Source organism: Xyrauchen texanus, chromosome 11, assembly GCF_025860055.1.
Source record: "Xyrauchen texanus isolate HMW12.3.18 chromosome 11, RBS_HiC_50CHRs, whole genome shotgun sequence".
Taxonomy (NCBI): Eukaryota; Metazoa; Chordata; class Actinopteri; order Cypriniformes; family Catostomidae; genus Xyrauchen; species Xyrauchen texanus.
This window is the reverse complement of record NC_068286.1, coordinates 31,589,448-31,605,092: the sequence shown is the minus strand read 5'-3', so window position 1 is coordinate 31,605,092 and position 15,645 is coordinate 31,589,448. Positions and strand designations below refer to the sequence as shown.

At 37.6% G+C, this 15,645-nt stretch overlaps 1 protein-coding gene across 2 annotated transcripts in view; it reads right to left on the bottom strand.

The window, feature by feature from the left end:
- Positions 1–4,853: 4,853 nt before the first annotated feature.
- Positions 4,854–15,645, bottom strand: part of LOC127651443 (ras GTPase-activating protein 3-like) — a 102,565-nt gene continuing 91,773 nt past the window's right edge. For both annotated transcript variants that reach the window (XM_052137266.1, XM_052137267.1), the window contains exon 24: positions 4,854–9,153. In XM_052137266.1, coding sequence (XP_051993226.1) covers positions 9,078–9,153 — 76 coding nt within the window. In that variant the 3' untranslated portion in view covers positions 4,854–9,077. The remainder of the gene's footprint in view (positions 9,154–15,645) is intronic.

The following is a 15,645-nucleotide window of genomic DNA, read 5'->3' as shown; positions in this document are numbered from 1 at the left end:
CCCCCGAAATTCGATTGGCCACCCCAGGTGCCCCCCCTATAAGATGTCTTGTGATTGGTTCATTTTACAGCCAATCAGTTTATAGACTCTACTGAAGTTCGTGATTCAAAGTTTTTTTTTTTTTTTTTAAAGCTTAATAAAGTCATCTTTATTGCCAAAAAAAAGGATACAAATCACAAGTGACTTATCAAAATATACATAACAATTTTCTCAAATAACTACTGTTATCCTTCAACAACACAAACAAACAAGGTACATCAACAAATCTCTGAATATAACCTCAATTGTTCAGCCATAGGTTGAGCATAGCTAGTACAAAGAACAGAAAACACACTATGAACAAACCAATATTAAATAGAAAAAAAACAAAAATAAATAAAATGAAAAAATAAATAAAAAGGGACTTTTTAAATTAATTTAAACGTATCCAAAAGAGAAATCAGTTTAAGGGCTTTCTGATTTTTAACAAATTTTAAAGATTTGCACAAGAGTTTAACCTCATTCATCCAGTGATTCAAGTTGGGTTTAGATTTAAACCATCTGCATTTATGCATGAAAAACTTTCCAAAACATAACAAGAAATTATAACAAAATCACAATCTTTGTTTTCCAGACAAACACCAAACCTAATTAACTTCCACGTGAGAGGTGGGAGTTCAACCCTCCTAGACCTTAACCAATTCTGCACCTCACTCCAAAAGGGTTGCACCAGATCACAATCAAAGAAGACATGCTCTAGATTTTCAATAAAAACACAATTATTCACATCAAAATTACATTTCAATCTTAAAAATTCTTTAGCAGGATAAATCTCATTTAAAATGTTGAAGTTCACCTCCTTAGCTTTAGGAGGAAGAGGAAAAGACAAATAATTTTTCCAATTTTTTTTTATTTCAACCTTATCAAAATCTTTAAGCACGTATTCCCGTCTAATTGGGTTTGGCTAATAAGCCTGTAAAAAAAAATTCTAATGACTCTATTTGTACATTTTTTATCACAAAAATCCTAACCTTCTAAGGAGAGCTGTCTCAGTACTGGGGAGATTTTGGAGTACAACATGTCTTCTTTAACCATTCATCTTAAAGGAATTGGTATAGCTCTAATTATTCTAGTAAAAATATTAACGGTACACTGTACTTGGAATTTCTCACAAAACTCTCTATACAGTAACACATTTCCATTATCATCCAAGAAATGGGCAATAGCCCAAATCCCTTTAGATATCCATTCTTCAAGATATACAGATCTTCTGCCAAACTTTATATATCTACTATTCCAAACTGAGTGTTGTGAGGAGTGAAGTTATGTTTGAACAATAGTTTCCAATAGAGCAGCACTTGCTGATGGAAGGCTGAAAGTTTATCTGGTAACGAGGTGCACTCAAAGTCACAACATAACAGAAAGTGTATTCCCCCCAGTTTGTTAAAGATAGCATTGGGGACAATAAACCAAAAGGAGTGGCTATTTTGAATGAAGCATTTTAACCATTTCAATTTCAAAACACCATTCATAATGTCAAAATCGATAGCATTCACCCCACCGTCTTCATATTTTTTTAATCATGTCCTCCTTTCTAATGTACTGACACTTATTTCTCAGAATAAATTAAAAATGCACCTTATTTATTAATTTAATCATTCGTGTTGATATGGGCAAGGAGAAGGCTGGATAGATGAGTCTGGACAAACTATCCATTTTAGATAAAAGAACCCTTCCAAAAATTGTAAGATCCCTCTGCAGCCATCTATTCAATATGGACTTACATTTATCTATGTTATTCAACACATTTTTATTCTCCATAACATCTTTATCTTTAGAAATAATAATCCCCAAATATTTAACTTCCCTTTTAATTTGTATATTAGATAATGACTGCAAAGGAAACTCATGCAGTGTAACATTACACATTTGTTTAGGTTAAATGTGCCAGCTTTAGAAAACTGGTTAATAGAATGTAAAGCTCATGGAATTTGATATTCATTCTTTAGAAACAATGTTGTATCGTCAGCAAACTGGCTTATAAGTATATGTCTATCCAACACTGAAAGACCTTCAATACCATTATTTTTAATCAATATAGATAATAACTCTGCAACCATTATAAATAATAATGCTGAGCTTGCCAGTCACCACCGAAACAGAAGAATCCAGCTGTTTTAGTTGAGGTCTGCCTTCTTTCTTTTTCGACTGTTTTCCTCTCTTTCTGCTACTGTTTTTATTGTTTCTAAACTAAAGACTGTTCTTTAATATATTAGCAGAGCACAATGTAATGGTTCCATATTTTATTTTTAAACTGTGGTGTTTTCATTTGAACTGTTACAGTGCTAAAACTTTAACTCCGTGTTACTCAGCTTTTGTAAATGAATCTGAAAGAAATGTTGAATGAAACACTATGATGTTTTGGCCAAACCATTTGAATTATTACAGTGGGGGGATTTTGTTTTTAATTATTATTATTTGAAAGAGATTGTGAATAAAACTACTGTATATTGTAATGGCCAAACTAATTAAAAGAAAATAGTTGACATCGTTTCTGCTTCTGGGTTTTTAAAATTGCTCATTATTAAAATTGCTTTTATTTTATAAACTTGTTAGTTTTATGAAAACACTAAAAATAATAAACACTGGCTCTCAAATTTAACTTAATGGATATATACAGGGATGACAAAAAACAAAATTAATCTTTTGTTTATGTATTACTACATTTGTTTACAAGTAACTTTATTCAAGTTAAAAACAATAAAATCAATAGGATTTACGTAATATACTGTAGATTTTTTGGTCACTGGCGGCCACCCCGTTTGGAGGCAGTGCCCCAGCATGGCCCCCCCACTGAAAATGCTCTAGACACGCCCCTGCTTACGAGTACTTTTAAATTAGCTAATCTTTTACGCTTACTTGAGTAGTTTTTAGGACAGCTACTTTTGTTCTACTCACACAATTTTTTTTGGGAAGTAACTACTTCTAATTGAGTATGATTTTTCAGAACACTTTCCACCCCTGATCATCGCGTCATCAGTGTTTCATAAATTATTAATGAGAATGTGTGGCCTTATCAGAAAAGCTCTGTCTCATGATTATTCATTAAACCACATGACCAGTGCTTCAAACTCTCATGAGCCTTGTCGTCAGTTGACTGAGTTTATAGTACCGACACGATTACCCCACTGCGCGCTGCTGACAGAGAGACAGGGTAGTCTTTCAATCATTGCCAAAACCTTTTAAATGTTCGTGCGGCACACATTTATTAACATGAGTGTTTTGAGATGCTGTGAGGTGGACTGTCTCTGACTGGTGCTCATTTGAGATGCAGTTTACATTGATTGTCCCAGACACACAAACCCTGTCGATCCATCCATCCTTGGATCATCTTCTTGGAATTTACCAGATAGACAAATCTTAAAATGTGTCATACTTTATCCTGCTATTTAGTAAACGCCAGCATGGGAAACTGAGATGACAGACTGCACCCCTCTTTGTGAAGGAGGGGCCCTTGTTCTTACAGCAACCACGCCCAGTTGAGTTGCGTTTAACTAAATGGTTGTGGGATGGACATGAGCTGAAAGAGGGCTGTTTCATGACCCCCGGCCCCCGCTCACGTGAATGCACAGAAAATGAGGCCAGAGCCCTTCTAAAACGTCAGCCTACAAGGTTAGCATAGAATAGCGTAACACGGCGGTCCCATAGACATTCTATGTGTGGTACATTGTCGAGAAGACAAAAGGATGTCATAATGCTGAATACACCACTTCTGTAAGGAAACAGCTCATCACTTAATCCAATCCACGCTTCGATACGGGGTGTCATTGGAAATTGCGCTGCATACTCGATACATGCCTTAAAGCTTCAATGTCTTATGTAACCTCACTTGTCACTTGTATTGTTTTCAGAGAATCTTCCCATCCTTAGTGGAAAGTTTAAATGATGTAAACAAACACACACCTCAATCTTGGCCGTCGACAGAAAGGCGGCAGGTGCTCTAAAATGTGGTCGATTGTGACTGACGTCACTTCCAATTACAAACACGCCCCACAGTATAAACTCCCATACCCCCAAAACTGATTGACAGGTGTCTGTGTAATGCATCCGAAATACAAGTGCAAAAAGAATTGTGATTCCATTTGAATTTTGGCAGGCTCCATACGGGACTCTGAGAAAGTGAAATGGCAAATGTGGTAATTAATATTGATTTTTCAATTTGAAAATAAAAAAATATATATATTTACAAATATATTTTTTAACACACAAATACAACTCTGTCCAGCATTCATTTGTGGATTGCCTCCTGTGCATTTGCGGATCGCTAGAGGCAGTTGTCAATTTTGAAACAAATCTAGAAATAGGTGGACTCCACCCATCGTCTACTCAAGCCAATCAGATAACGGTCACATTACTTGGACCAATCGTAGCATGTTTTATCTTCAAGCAAACACGCTTTGTTTTACTATCAGGTCAGGACCAGAGTCACAGTACTCTCATGAGCATGGAATCAAGCACATACATATAAGCTCCAAGGCCACACATATTTAAAGAAATGGACATCATCAAGAGGAATACTGTGACTTAAGGTTCATATACATTTCTCTCAGTTATAAACATGTGTAGTGTCTTGTTAAATGTCGACAGCTGAAAATTGCCCATTTGCAGTGTCGTGATCATTAGCTTTATAGCTAACCTGACTGACGGTAAAAGTGTGCTTTTTTAATTTTAACCAAGTTTCTTGCCTGAAATGTGTCGTCCAAACCTTTACTCTTAATGTTACTTGGCAGATCCAAACAGACACAGACTCTACAAAAGATCAGTAGTACAGATTTTATAAAACATGAATCTTTATAAAACATGAATCATATTAGATGATCTTAGAAGCACAAACCATAAATTAATACCCTATATTACACAGTGTACAAAATCTGCTATGCCAATAATTTGGTTTCATATTGTTACAGTGCAGCGCGTCTCTCACTTTATATGATGTAACTAATAACTAGTTGTCCAATACGGTTCTGTTCACAGAGCACATGTTTGCCGAGAATGCGGTTGTGAGACCTGAAAATTTGCAGGTGTCAGTTCGGTTATAGTATGTGGTTCTCACACCCGTAAATAACCTTTGTGTGAACATAACCGTATTAAGCACTCAAAACTGGTCTGACAACTGTTTTCTGCTGCTGTGTGAAAATGGCCACTGGTCAGGGAGCAGAATTTACAGTAAAAAATGATTCAAATATTGATCTGTTTTTCTCCTACAACTATCATATCGCTTCTGAAGACATGGATTAAACCAGGAAGACAAGCAGAAGAAAGTCATACATCTAGGATGGAGGGTAAATATATGAGATATTTAAAATTTTGAGGTGAACCATACTTTTGATCTCCACTTTTCCCATTTGAGTGCAGGATCTATTTATTTTACTCGTTGGCATAGACACAACAAACTGCATGCTTTTTTGCAATTAAAAGATATTTTTGAAATTAGTTTTAAAAGTGCAAATATGTGTTTTATTCATGGCCAAAAATGCATTATTTGATCAATAAGTCCTGAACAGTTATTAACAACAATATATCAAGACAATTTTATAACTTTTTTACTAACAGGCAAATTTGTAAAAAAAAAACCTAATTATTTTAAACAGGTTTTTGTGTTTTTCATAGCCATCTTTCTTCTCATCAAATCTTTTATGTAAAATGTCCTGGTGATTCTTTTTTTTTTTAAAAAATAAACAACATTTCAGAATAAAAACTCAAACACATATTACTTTGCTATTGCCTTAATTTGGACAAAAAAAAAAGCAAACAAACAAAAACAAACTTTTTCATCCATATTTGGATCATTCATTCAGTTTATCTGTACACACATCAAAAATTTGCATTAATACTCATTATACAAAATACACTGTTCTCCCTTCTTAAGGTTTCCGTGTGATCAAAGTTCCTTCATCAATTACTGAACTAATCGAACATAAACAGGAAAGTTACTAGTAAGTGACATTATTGCATACTTCTTACTGTGCGTCTGGAATCAGTTTGAGTTTTAAATTCTTTCACAAAAGCATTACTTTGTGATATAAAAATAAATAGCTATCCATTTTGTGGGGAAAACTGTATTAAAAAAATTATATATATTACCATTAAACCATGCATCACTTAATGAGTTACAGTTGTAGGAACATCAATACTTCATAAACAAATAAACACATTAACAACTGTGAACAGAAAAGGAACACTCAAGAAATTATTTTGGACATTAAATCCTGAAAGGACGAATCACACATGTCCTGCTCATATTTAACTGCAAAATCATATACTGTATGTGTGTGTGTATATATATATATATATATATATATATATATATATATATATATATATATATACACATATACATATACATATAACACTGATCAGCAGGGCTCAACATTAACACTTGTCTGGGAGAAATCAATTTGAAGGGGCAAGTAAAAGAGAATTTTACTTGCCCGACCAGACAAGCAGACTGATTAAAATGTCAATAACAAACAAATAGCCGGCTACATTTGTGATGGCCTATGCCTGTGTCACTTCTGTGGTTGAAAGAAATCCAGAGCACGTAATTGTATAATTCGCTAGTGATCTATTAACAGATGCGCCCACTTTGATTGACAGGCGGCATATGTGTGTGTGCTGAACATGCGCACGTGTTCCGAAAATTGCGCTAATGTGCATCTGAACGATCAAATACATTTCAAACTTCCACCAAAATGCCCATCTTGGTGAGGGATTCATTTAATAACAAAGAGTGATATCTAATGTGAACAATAAAGCGGATTTGTATTCAAATATCAGACTTGTATGTATAAATGCAAGCTATCAGACCTGCTGTTGCAAGTGCAGTGCAGTGTTTCATTATAATAATCAAACACACATAACAAGAAATCAAGAAAACACTCACTGATCTTGACTGGATAACTTTAAAAAGTATGAATGATTTATAATCATACAGTAAAGACCAGTAGTAGTTTTATGTTGCATACTTGAATACTTGATAGCCTACTGCTGTTATTTTCTTTTTTAAAGCTGTTTAAAAAACCACTGACTTGTCTTAATTTGTATTTTGTAGCTCCTATAACTATGAGCATCCCTGCTGATAATGGTGGCGATGGAGACTTTCCTTTATTTGACTACCATAAGTAACATAAAATAATTACCATATGACAATTGCCACCTGCCTTACCCAGTGCAGTTTACATTTCTCTTGCAGAGAATTGAATTGATTACATAGGTATACTTAGGTTGGGCATTGTTCATAATTTTGGAAAAATATACAACATAAACTTTGACGTTAAATGAGCATGTAACTTAAATTTCCTTTTTTCTTTATAGACAAGTAACTTTTTTACTCGGACAATTGAATGACCAATTTACATGTCCGGAGGACAAGCACACGACGATGCTTTCGACGAATTACTTTGTATTATTTAGATTACATTTTCTATATAAGGGGGCCTTTTTCAGCAAATATTGATTAGATGCGATTCATTTTATTAATTATTCGGCATGCCATGTAATTAAAAGAAAATGTTTAATTCATTGTCAGCCCTGATTTTTTGCATATAGCCTACTTTTAAGATCATTACGATTTTTTGCCATTTTCACATAAATTAAACGCATTCTACCACCAAAATTCTCATTACTGCAATGCATTCAGCTGTTTTACTTTTTAAAATTCTCTGTATTCTTGAAGATTTTCATTACTGTAATAAAATACATGTAATACAGTATGTGTTACAGAAAATTTCTGTAACTTTTATTCTTAAATCAGCATTAAAGCAGTCCAACAAATGCTACAATGATTTATAAATACAATTTAAATTATATATACATTTTTTTCACATTACAGCAATGAGAATTTTTTGGGGAAATGTGTCTGATCATCACGAAGAAATTCCACAAAGCAACAAAAATTTTCATTTTCTTCATGCAAAACATAATTATATTTTTTGTAGTTTTGATTTTGGAGTGAAATATGACTTGAACATTTAACAAAAAAATTTAAAAAGTAACTTTCACATAAAAAATCTCCATATTGTTTTTGATATTTTATCAATGAAACTCATTCAAACACACACACACACACACACACACACACACACACACACACACACACACACACACACACACATAATGTAACCTGCATCAAAAAGGAAAATATTTGTGAATTCAAAGCCCAGAGTAAAACGGCTTCCTAAAAGATGTAATACACAACACAACGTACAAAAGACACAAATTTCCGGTAGAGACGTCACCAGACAATTTGTTTTTATCACAAAATGTTTTTTAAAATGGATAAATTACCACAACCAAACAAGATTTGTAAATAGAAAGCAGTTATGCTCAAAACAATTGGACCCACAAACAATGATTAATAAAACTCATGCCACATGCTTGAAATGACTTGGATCAGTTTGGCATGCTGCAATCCCCACACAACTACATTTCCCACAATGCAGCATTTTCTTCAGTCGGAGTAATGATTGGCTGACATGTAACCCACTGGGGGGGTTGTTCACAAAGGGGTGAAACAATACTGAAACTCGTCTGAACAAAGGGCTAAAACAAACAGATACAAATATTTCGTATTATTTTTTATAAACATGGTTACAGTCATCATTCGATTCAGTTTCAGGTCCTCGCGTCAATGACTGAAGATCTCATTTTCAAGCGTGCATCAATGAGATGCATTCCACTGACAAAAACCCTGTTGAAATTTGGTCCTGAAGATTGGAAGTGAAATGGAATAATCAGTTTTTTTTTTTAAAACATCTCGGGTCCATCTCTAGAGAATCTCTTGTCTTCTAGTTTAAAAAAAAAAATCTACCGTGAGGCTGAGCTACATCATCCACGGGCTCTAGTCTGGTATAAAGTGCGTGGCTGCTGACACAGCGCTCAGTGGAGAGCTGCTGACTTGTTATTAGATAAAAAAAACACAAGAGATATTAGCTTTTATTTTGGTTTTTCCTTCCTGTCACAAATGAAAAAGTATCATTTGTTTGAGGTGCAACTGGAGGTGTGACTGGAGACAGGGCGGAGCTCTGTAGTGGGCGTGGTCATATGGAGTAGGTGGAGCTTTCTGACTGTTGGCGAACGTAGCACTGGAAACTTTGATCACCGATTGGATGCTCCCTGCAAACAACGCACAAAACACAAGATTAATTATACTACGTTCCGTTCTAAAAAAAGAGCTAGAATTTACAACTTCCTGCTTGGAAAATGCAACAGAAAAGGGGTTTTCAATCTGGGGTTTGCGGAAATTAAAACAAAAAAAAAAAGTTGACATTTGCCGAATTTGAAAGGTATTACTGATTCATTCTGAAATCATGAAGTTAATCATAATAATTATATTCTATACTGACAGCAATAGTTTTATTTCTAAATGTTCATCTCTCCTTCATTGCAACTTACTGTTTATACTTTCAGGAATAGTGTCACGAACCCCGCTCCCTCGCTCCGCCCCCTCGAGCTTCCACGCTCGTTCCGCCCCCTCGAACTCGCACGCTCGTTTTGCTCCCTCGAGCTCGCACGCTCGTTTTGCTCCCTCGAGCTTCCACGCTCGTTTTGCTCCTACGAGCTCTCATGCTCGTAGCAGGTCTCCCTCCTCGGGCTCACATGCCCGCTCCCAATGGCCAGAACATTATGACCACCTGCACTCGTCTCTATCACCCCTTTATTCGTTTCACCTGCACTCGTCTCATCACCTTTCATTGTTTACACCTGCACCTTCCCCTATAAATACCACAGCACATCCGTTTCACGGGTGTTGGTTATTGTATTTAGTTTCCCGTGTCTTTGCCCCCGCTAGTCTCGTCTAGTTTTGATCTCCTCTTGAACTCCTCTTGATTACCCCCTTAGCTTGCCAGCTCCTCGTTCCCCTAGTACCCCTGTCTACTCCCTTTGTTAGTTTACCCGCCTCTCGATCCTGTTTACCCCGGCTTTGACCCTCGCTCCTGTAGCGAATCAGCTCTATATTCTTCCACCATTAGGTAGCGAATCAGCTCTATGAAATATTAATAATCAATCATAACTTGTTATAATCGATTATGAATATTTGGATCAGTTAATCGGGTTAACTTGATGTAGCTACATTAACATTACAACCAAATACTCGGTTCATCCCGTGAACACTCAATATTGGTTATTCATTAATTAATTAATAGAAAGGTACATTTCGGGGCATGGGAAATGTCTTTCTTACTAAGTATTAAGAGCAAGTAGTCAAAATCTATGATTAGTGACTTTAGATATGAGCTTGAGACACAGACAACTTTACATGTGACATGAACAAGACTTTATTAACTAGACTAAACATTTAAACTACTCTAACATACATATACATACATTCATACAGTTTACCAAGGGAAAGAGGGCTGAAACAGAATACAGGAAGGCAAGAAGTTATAGCATTGTTTGAAGTTCAGCAGATCAACAGCCTGAGCAAACCATCATATTAGTTCTGACACGCCCTTTTTAGAAAGGGGTTAAGGATACTTAATGTATCAAATAATGAGACTAAGTTTGATACTTGCATGTCCCATTTGAATTAAACTGTCCTGATGCAATTTGTTGAGGCTCCAGTTGATCTTTGATGATGTTGTCTTGATATCTTTGGTGAATGGAAAGACAAGGCCGTACGTAGCCTGGCACACGCTTGGGAGTCCTTGGGGCCTTTAGTTTGGCATCATTCAGCGAGAGAGTGAGAGAGCACAAGGCTCAGAGAACCAGAAAGGCAGGAAGCCAGAGGAGCATAACAGAGCGAAGAGATAAGAGTTGGTAAGAGATTAGAGGATGAGAGGAAGTGGGCGCAGCAATTTTATACCCTCGGGAAACAGGTCCCACCTCTCATTGGCTCGACCAATAAGAAGGGTTTGAGTTCTAGGCGGGAATTTGGTTTATTGCTCTTTGTTGTAAAACTGCCCATTGCATGTGCAAGAAAGAAAATAGGAAATATACTTTTAATACTAATATGTTGTTGTTATCGACATATCATGTACACAGTCATTTCAATCTTCAAAATACAAAGTTATAGAGACCAAATATGCCAAACATATGATTTTGGTTAACCATAGTATGCAAAGTCTGAAACATTAACCCATTAGTTTGCAAGAAAACATAGATCAAGCACATTTAAGGGAAAATGTGAGATGGCACATTAGATACATGTCAATATTTATCACATATATATATAGAATATATATATAGGATTAACAGGGTTCATTTCTCTTTCTCAGTAAGAGAATGAAGGGAGGGTCAGCACTTCTCTGAACATTCCTTTGGAGGTCGTAAAGGCCTCCATTACTCTGGGCATGAGAGAGTTCCTTTGTCAAAGCTCATTTGCATGTTTATGACAGTAAGAGATTTTGGGCTGAATGACTCAAAAGATAGTAAAACATCGCGTAATATCATTCTACAGAGATCTTATATTCGAATTCAGCTCGGACAAATCGTAAGGTTTAATTTGATACCAAGAAAGGTATATTTAGTACACTTAATAAGGGAATATACACTGAGGCTATTAAATATGAGGCCTCAGATTTTAAAACACACAACGAAACAGTTCTAACGAGTTTGATATACCTCAGAAATACACAACATACAGGGATTACACGTATTTCATTAGCAATATGCAGTTCTGTGTTTAACTGAAAAACACACACACACACACATTTTTACGTTCAAAGTTTCCCCTTCCTGTCCACACGATAAGCACGTGGTGAGCATCGCGGATGTCACATGCGGTTCTCTGTCAATAGTTCATTGTCTCTTTGTCAATACATTTATTGTGCTTGTGGAGGCTGGTTGGCACTATTTCAGTAATTAGGGGTTTTTAACAGTAAGTTCTTGTTTGTTAGGGAATCTGTTAAGGCACTGATCCTCCGCCATACCTTACAGTCCCCTTTTTTAGCCAGGTGGTGTCCCTGTTGGAGACATCATCGGACGACAATCATCACAATGGCGGATGGCAGGTGAATCATGAGGGTTTTGTAGCAGGTGGTTGTTCCACGGTGGGTGATGTAGACAGTAGCCACATCCAGGTCTCTGCAGCAGGTGCAGAGGCAGCAGGTGCCTTGACAGTGTGTCACCTAGTACTGGTAGCAAAAGGGCAGCAGGTGGCCGTTCGCCCTCGGTTCGGCACCCGGTCACCAGGTGTCTGAAGTCTGCAGTGTTACTCTGCTCTGGCAGCAGCGCTGACTTGAGCTTGCCTGAGTGGTGTTGGGCAAGAGTCAGAGGTTTGTTCTTCCCAGTACTCCTCAGGGGAGTTCTGTTCCAGGAGCTCTTTTGCTAGTGCTAGCAGCTCTTGTAACTCAGTAACAGGCGTTTCTAGCTGTCTTTGTGCAGCCTCTGTTTGGCACCTGTTTGAAAGGTGTACAGGAGGATGTTGTTGTAGACTGCTGTGGGACGTCCTGTGGTGTTTGCTGGGTGAGGCCTTGTGTTTGTTAAAGGCCTTCTGTGTCAGGTCACGCAGTTGTTGGATAGGCATTGTGTGGGGGCAGGCCATAATGCCTAAATGGTGACTTACCATAGGATGGAGGTTTCGGAGGAAAAGGCTCTTGAAGCTGGTGTCCTCCTCCATCCCAGGTATGTTCTGAGCTCGAGTAAGCTCGTCTGAGTCTGTGGTAGTAAACATAGGGAGATTCATGCCGACCCTGTTTGGTGTCTAGGGCAGCGATCAGTCCGTTTTAGACTCTGAGAATTCCCTTATGATGGCTTGTTTCAGCTGCTGGTAGTTAGACTGGATGTTTTCTGGCTGTCGAGCCAGAAAGCGTCGCAACTCTGGGCTGGGCGTGATCCAGATCAGATGGAGTCTATCTTGATGGTTCACACTCATCAAAGACTGCAGGTGAAAGTCAATGTCTCGCAGGTAAGCGTGGGCGTCGTGGTCTCCTGCAAGCTCTGGTGTAAATGCAGGGATATGTCTGGCCATTCGGTTGAGGTCTTTGAGTGTCGCTACGCGTGTCGTTTCAAGATTCGGTCTGAATCAATCCTTTTCCTTCAGCGGCTGCAGGAGCTTTCAGGAAACTGTCCGATGGCGTGTTAAGCAGTGGGGTTTGTCTCCCCCTTTGTAAATCTGTGCTTGGCTGGGCGAGGTTTCTCTGCTGATTGCAAGTGGGGAGTGAGATGTCTCTCCTGCTGTGGTTCCTTTTGCAGCAGGTAAGAGTGTCTCAGTTCTCGTTGGACCATGTCAAGTTCATCTTTGGTGTTTTCCAGCTGCTGAGTCAGCACTTTAACTTCAGCTCTGGACACATTCAGTTGACCTTCACAGGCCATGATTCTGGCATCTTTGTCCAAGAGTTCAGAATTTGCTGTTTTAACATTGAATCTTTGTGAAAGAGTACCTTTTCCAGGTGCTCTCTGGCTGTCTTTTCCAACTGCTCTTGTTGTTTAGCAGCTGTCAGAGCCGTTTGAAGTCTGTGGATTACCTCCTGTGACTCCCTTCTGCCAGGGTCCTTGTGTCTGTCCTGAGCCTCCATCTCTAGCTGGTCTATGCGGTTTTTAGCATGTGTCAGCTCCGTTTGGGACTCAGTGATCTGGCGTTGGAGGTTGTTTACCTCCTGTTTCAGACCTGTGAGGTTGTGGGCCAGGGCGATAACCTCAGTCAGATATTTGTGCTCATACCTCTGGTTTGAGTCGTCTGTCATTAGTTCTTTTCCCTCGTTTTCCAGTTGCTTTTTGTTGTGTTGCTGAAGGTCGTCAGCAGCCATGGATAAAAGGGTGTTCCTCAAAACACCTAGCCAGTCCTTTTGGCCTGCCATCTGGGCAGTTAGGCTAAGCATCTGCAACATTTTGGCACACTTCTGGTGAGAGTAAGGGCAAGAGACTAATGCAAGATCAAACAGAATTTGGAGCTAAAGGCAAAGTGAGACAGCAAGGTGTATAATGTACAGCTAGGTTTTGCTAGGTGTGGTTAACAATTGAAATGTGTTCCTGATTATTACTATCTTAGCTGCAAATAGCAGGGTGCTCAGATTTGTGTGGATCTGAGTGGCTTTGCTAAAAGAGCGTAAGCCTAGATTTAATAAATGACTTAAGATGTTTCTTTGGGTCAAATTATTTATCAGCACTTACTGATAGCATACAACAGGCTTGATCTTTGAACACATGAAGAGGAGAAAGAAAGAGGAAGAAAAGAGCTTTCCTATTAGATTGTGTCTATTAGTGGTGCTCAAAATTATGCCATAGAAATCGTCTAGATTACTAGTGTAGCTGGCTCATAAAATTTAAGCAACTTGTTGCAAATAAACACAAAATCGAGAAGAAAAGTATGTCTAGTTACTTTTGCAGTTTTATGGGGAAATAAAACCACACTAGACCAAGAGGGTTAAATGGGAAAATAAATAGCTGACTTCTATTATTAGTAAAAATAATAAAAAGACTTGAAGAAGTGATTAAAATAGCAGAATAACCTTGTATTGGGAATAATCAATAGCACTTATGATCAACAATTAGATTTGCTTTGGACATCATTCTATAGTTGGTCACAGCTGTTGCGTGTTCAAGACCACACAATGTGTTTGTCCCTCTATAAAGTTTAGTCAACGTGCCATTGAAAGTTCCCAATAACTATAAAAATTATTCTCTATCTAAAACAGTTTACATGTAATTAAGTTTTTAGATTTAATTAACAAAGTAACTGCAAATTTAGCTGAACAGCGTTCAGTAAGGGATGCACCTGAAAGGTGCAGGTGAAGATAGATGAGAAGAATTAAAGTTAAGGAAAGAGAAAGTGAGAATTCAGAAACCAGAAATGGGGTTAAAGGAAAATGGTTTAGATCACTTCACTCTGCATGCACACAAGCTGTAGATAAAGGCTTCATGTAAATTGTGTTAGCAGCTAACTGTTGAAGCTATTAGTTAGCTTAGCCTAAGCTAAGGGGCTGCTAAGTTGGGTTAGCTTAGCCACCTAGGCTGGTTTGTTTACAAAATGGCGTCGGAAGGAAACACATGCGCTATCTGGAGTGAGCACTTCCTGTGACAAGTCGTTGTCATGGGAACCAATGCACTTCAGAGTTTCAGTGAGTGAAACACAGTTTTGATCACCAGGAAGCTAAGCCCTTTAGATGCACAGATAAAGTTTCGATGAAGGACATCAATCTAACTATAATTTGTAAGGCCTTTATACTGTGAAAAGGGGAGCATCACCCAAATCTACATTTATATAACACTGTACTGAGATTTCTTCATCAGACACAGGTTAAGCAATCAATTCTGGTACAGTTTACATGCAGCTGAGCTGAGATTCCTTCATCAAAACAGACTTACACTTTAATACTGAAATTAGGGTTTCTTCGCTAAAATCATATTACTCGTACACTGATACCTTTTGAAAATATGCTTAAATGTGTTAAGACTCTTTCAATTACAGTAGAGATGTCAATTCAAGCCATCACCTTATCCGCATCCAAACAAGCCAGCAACTAGTGAAGCAAATGCCGTTTAGCATGTCATGTCCTATTCTGACCGGAATTATTCAATGCACACTTTTAGGTTGACAGTGGTTCAAGCTCATAACCTTTGTTTAATCATGCCCGTCATTCTCCACCATTATGTAGCGAATCAGCTCTATATTCTTCCACCATTAGGTAGCGAATCAGCTCTATGAAATATTAATAATCAATCATA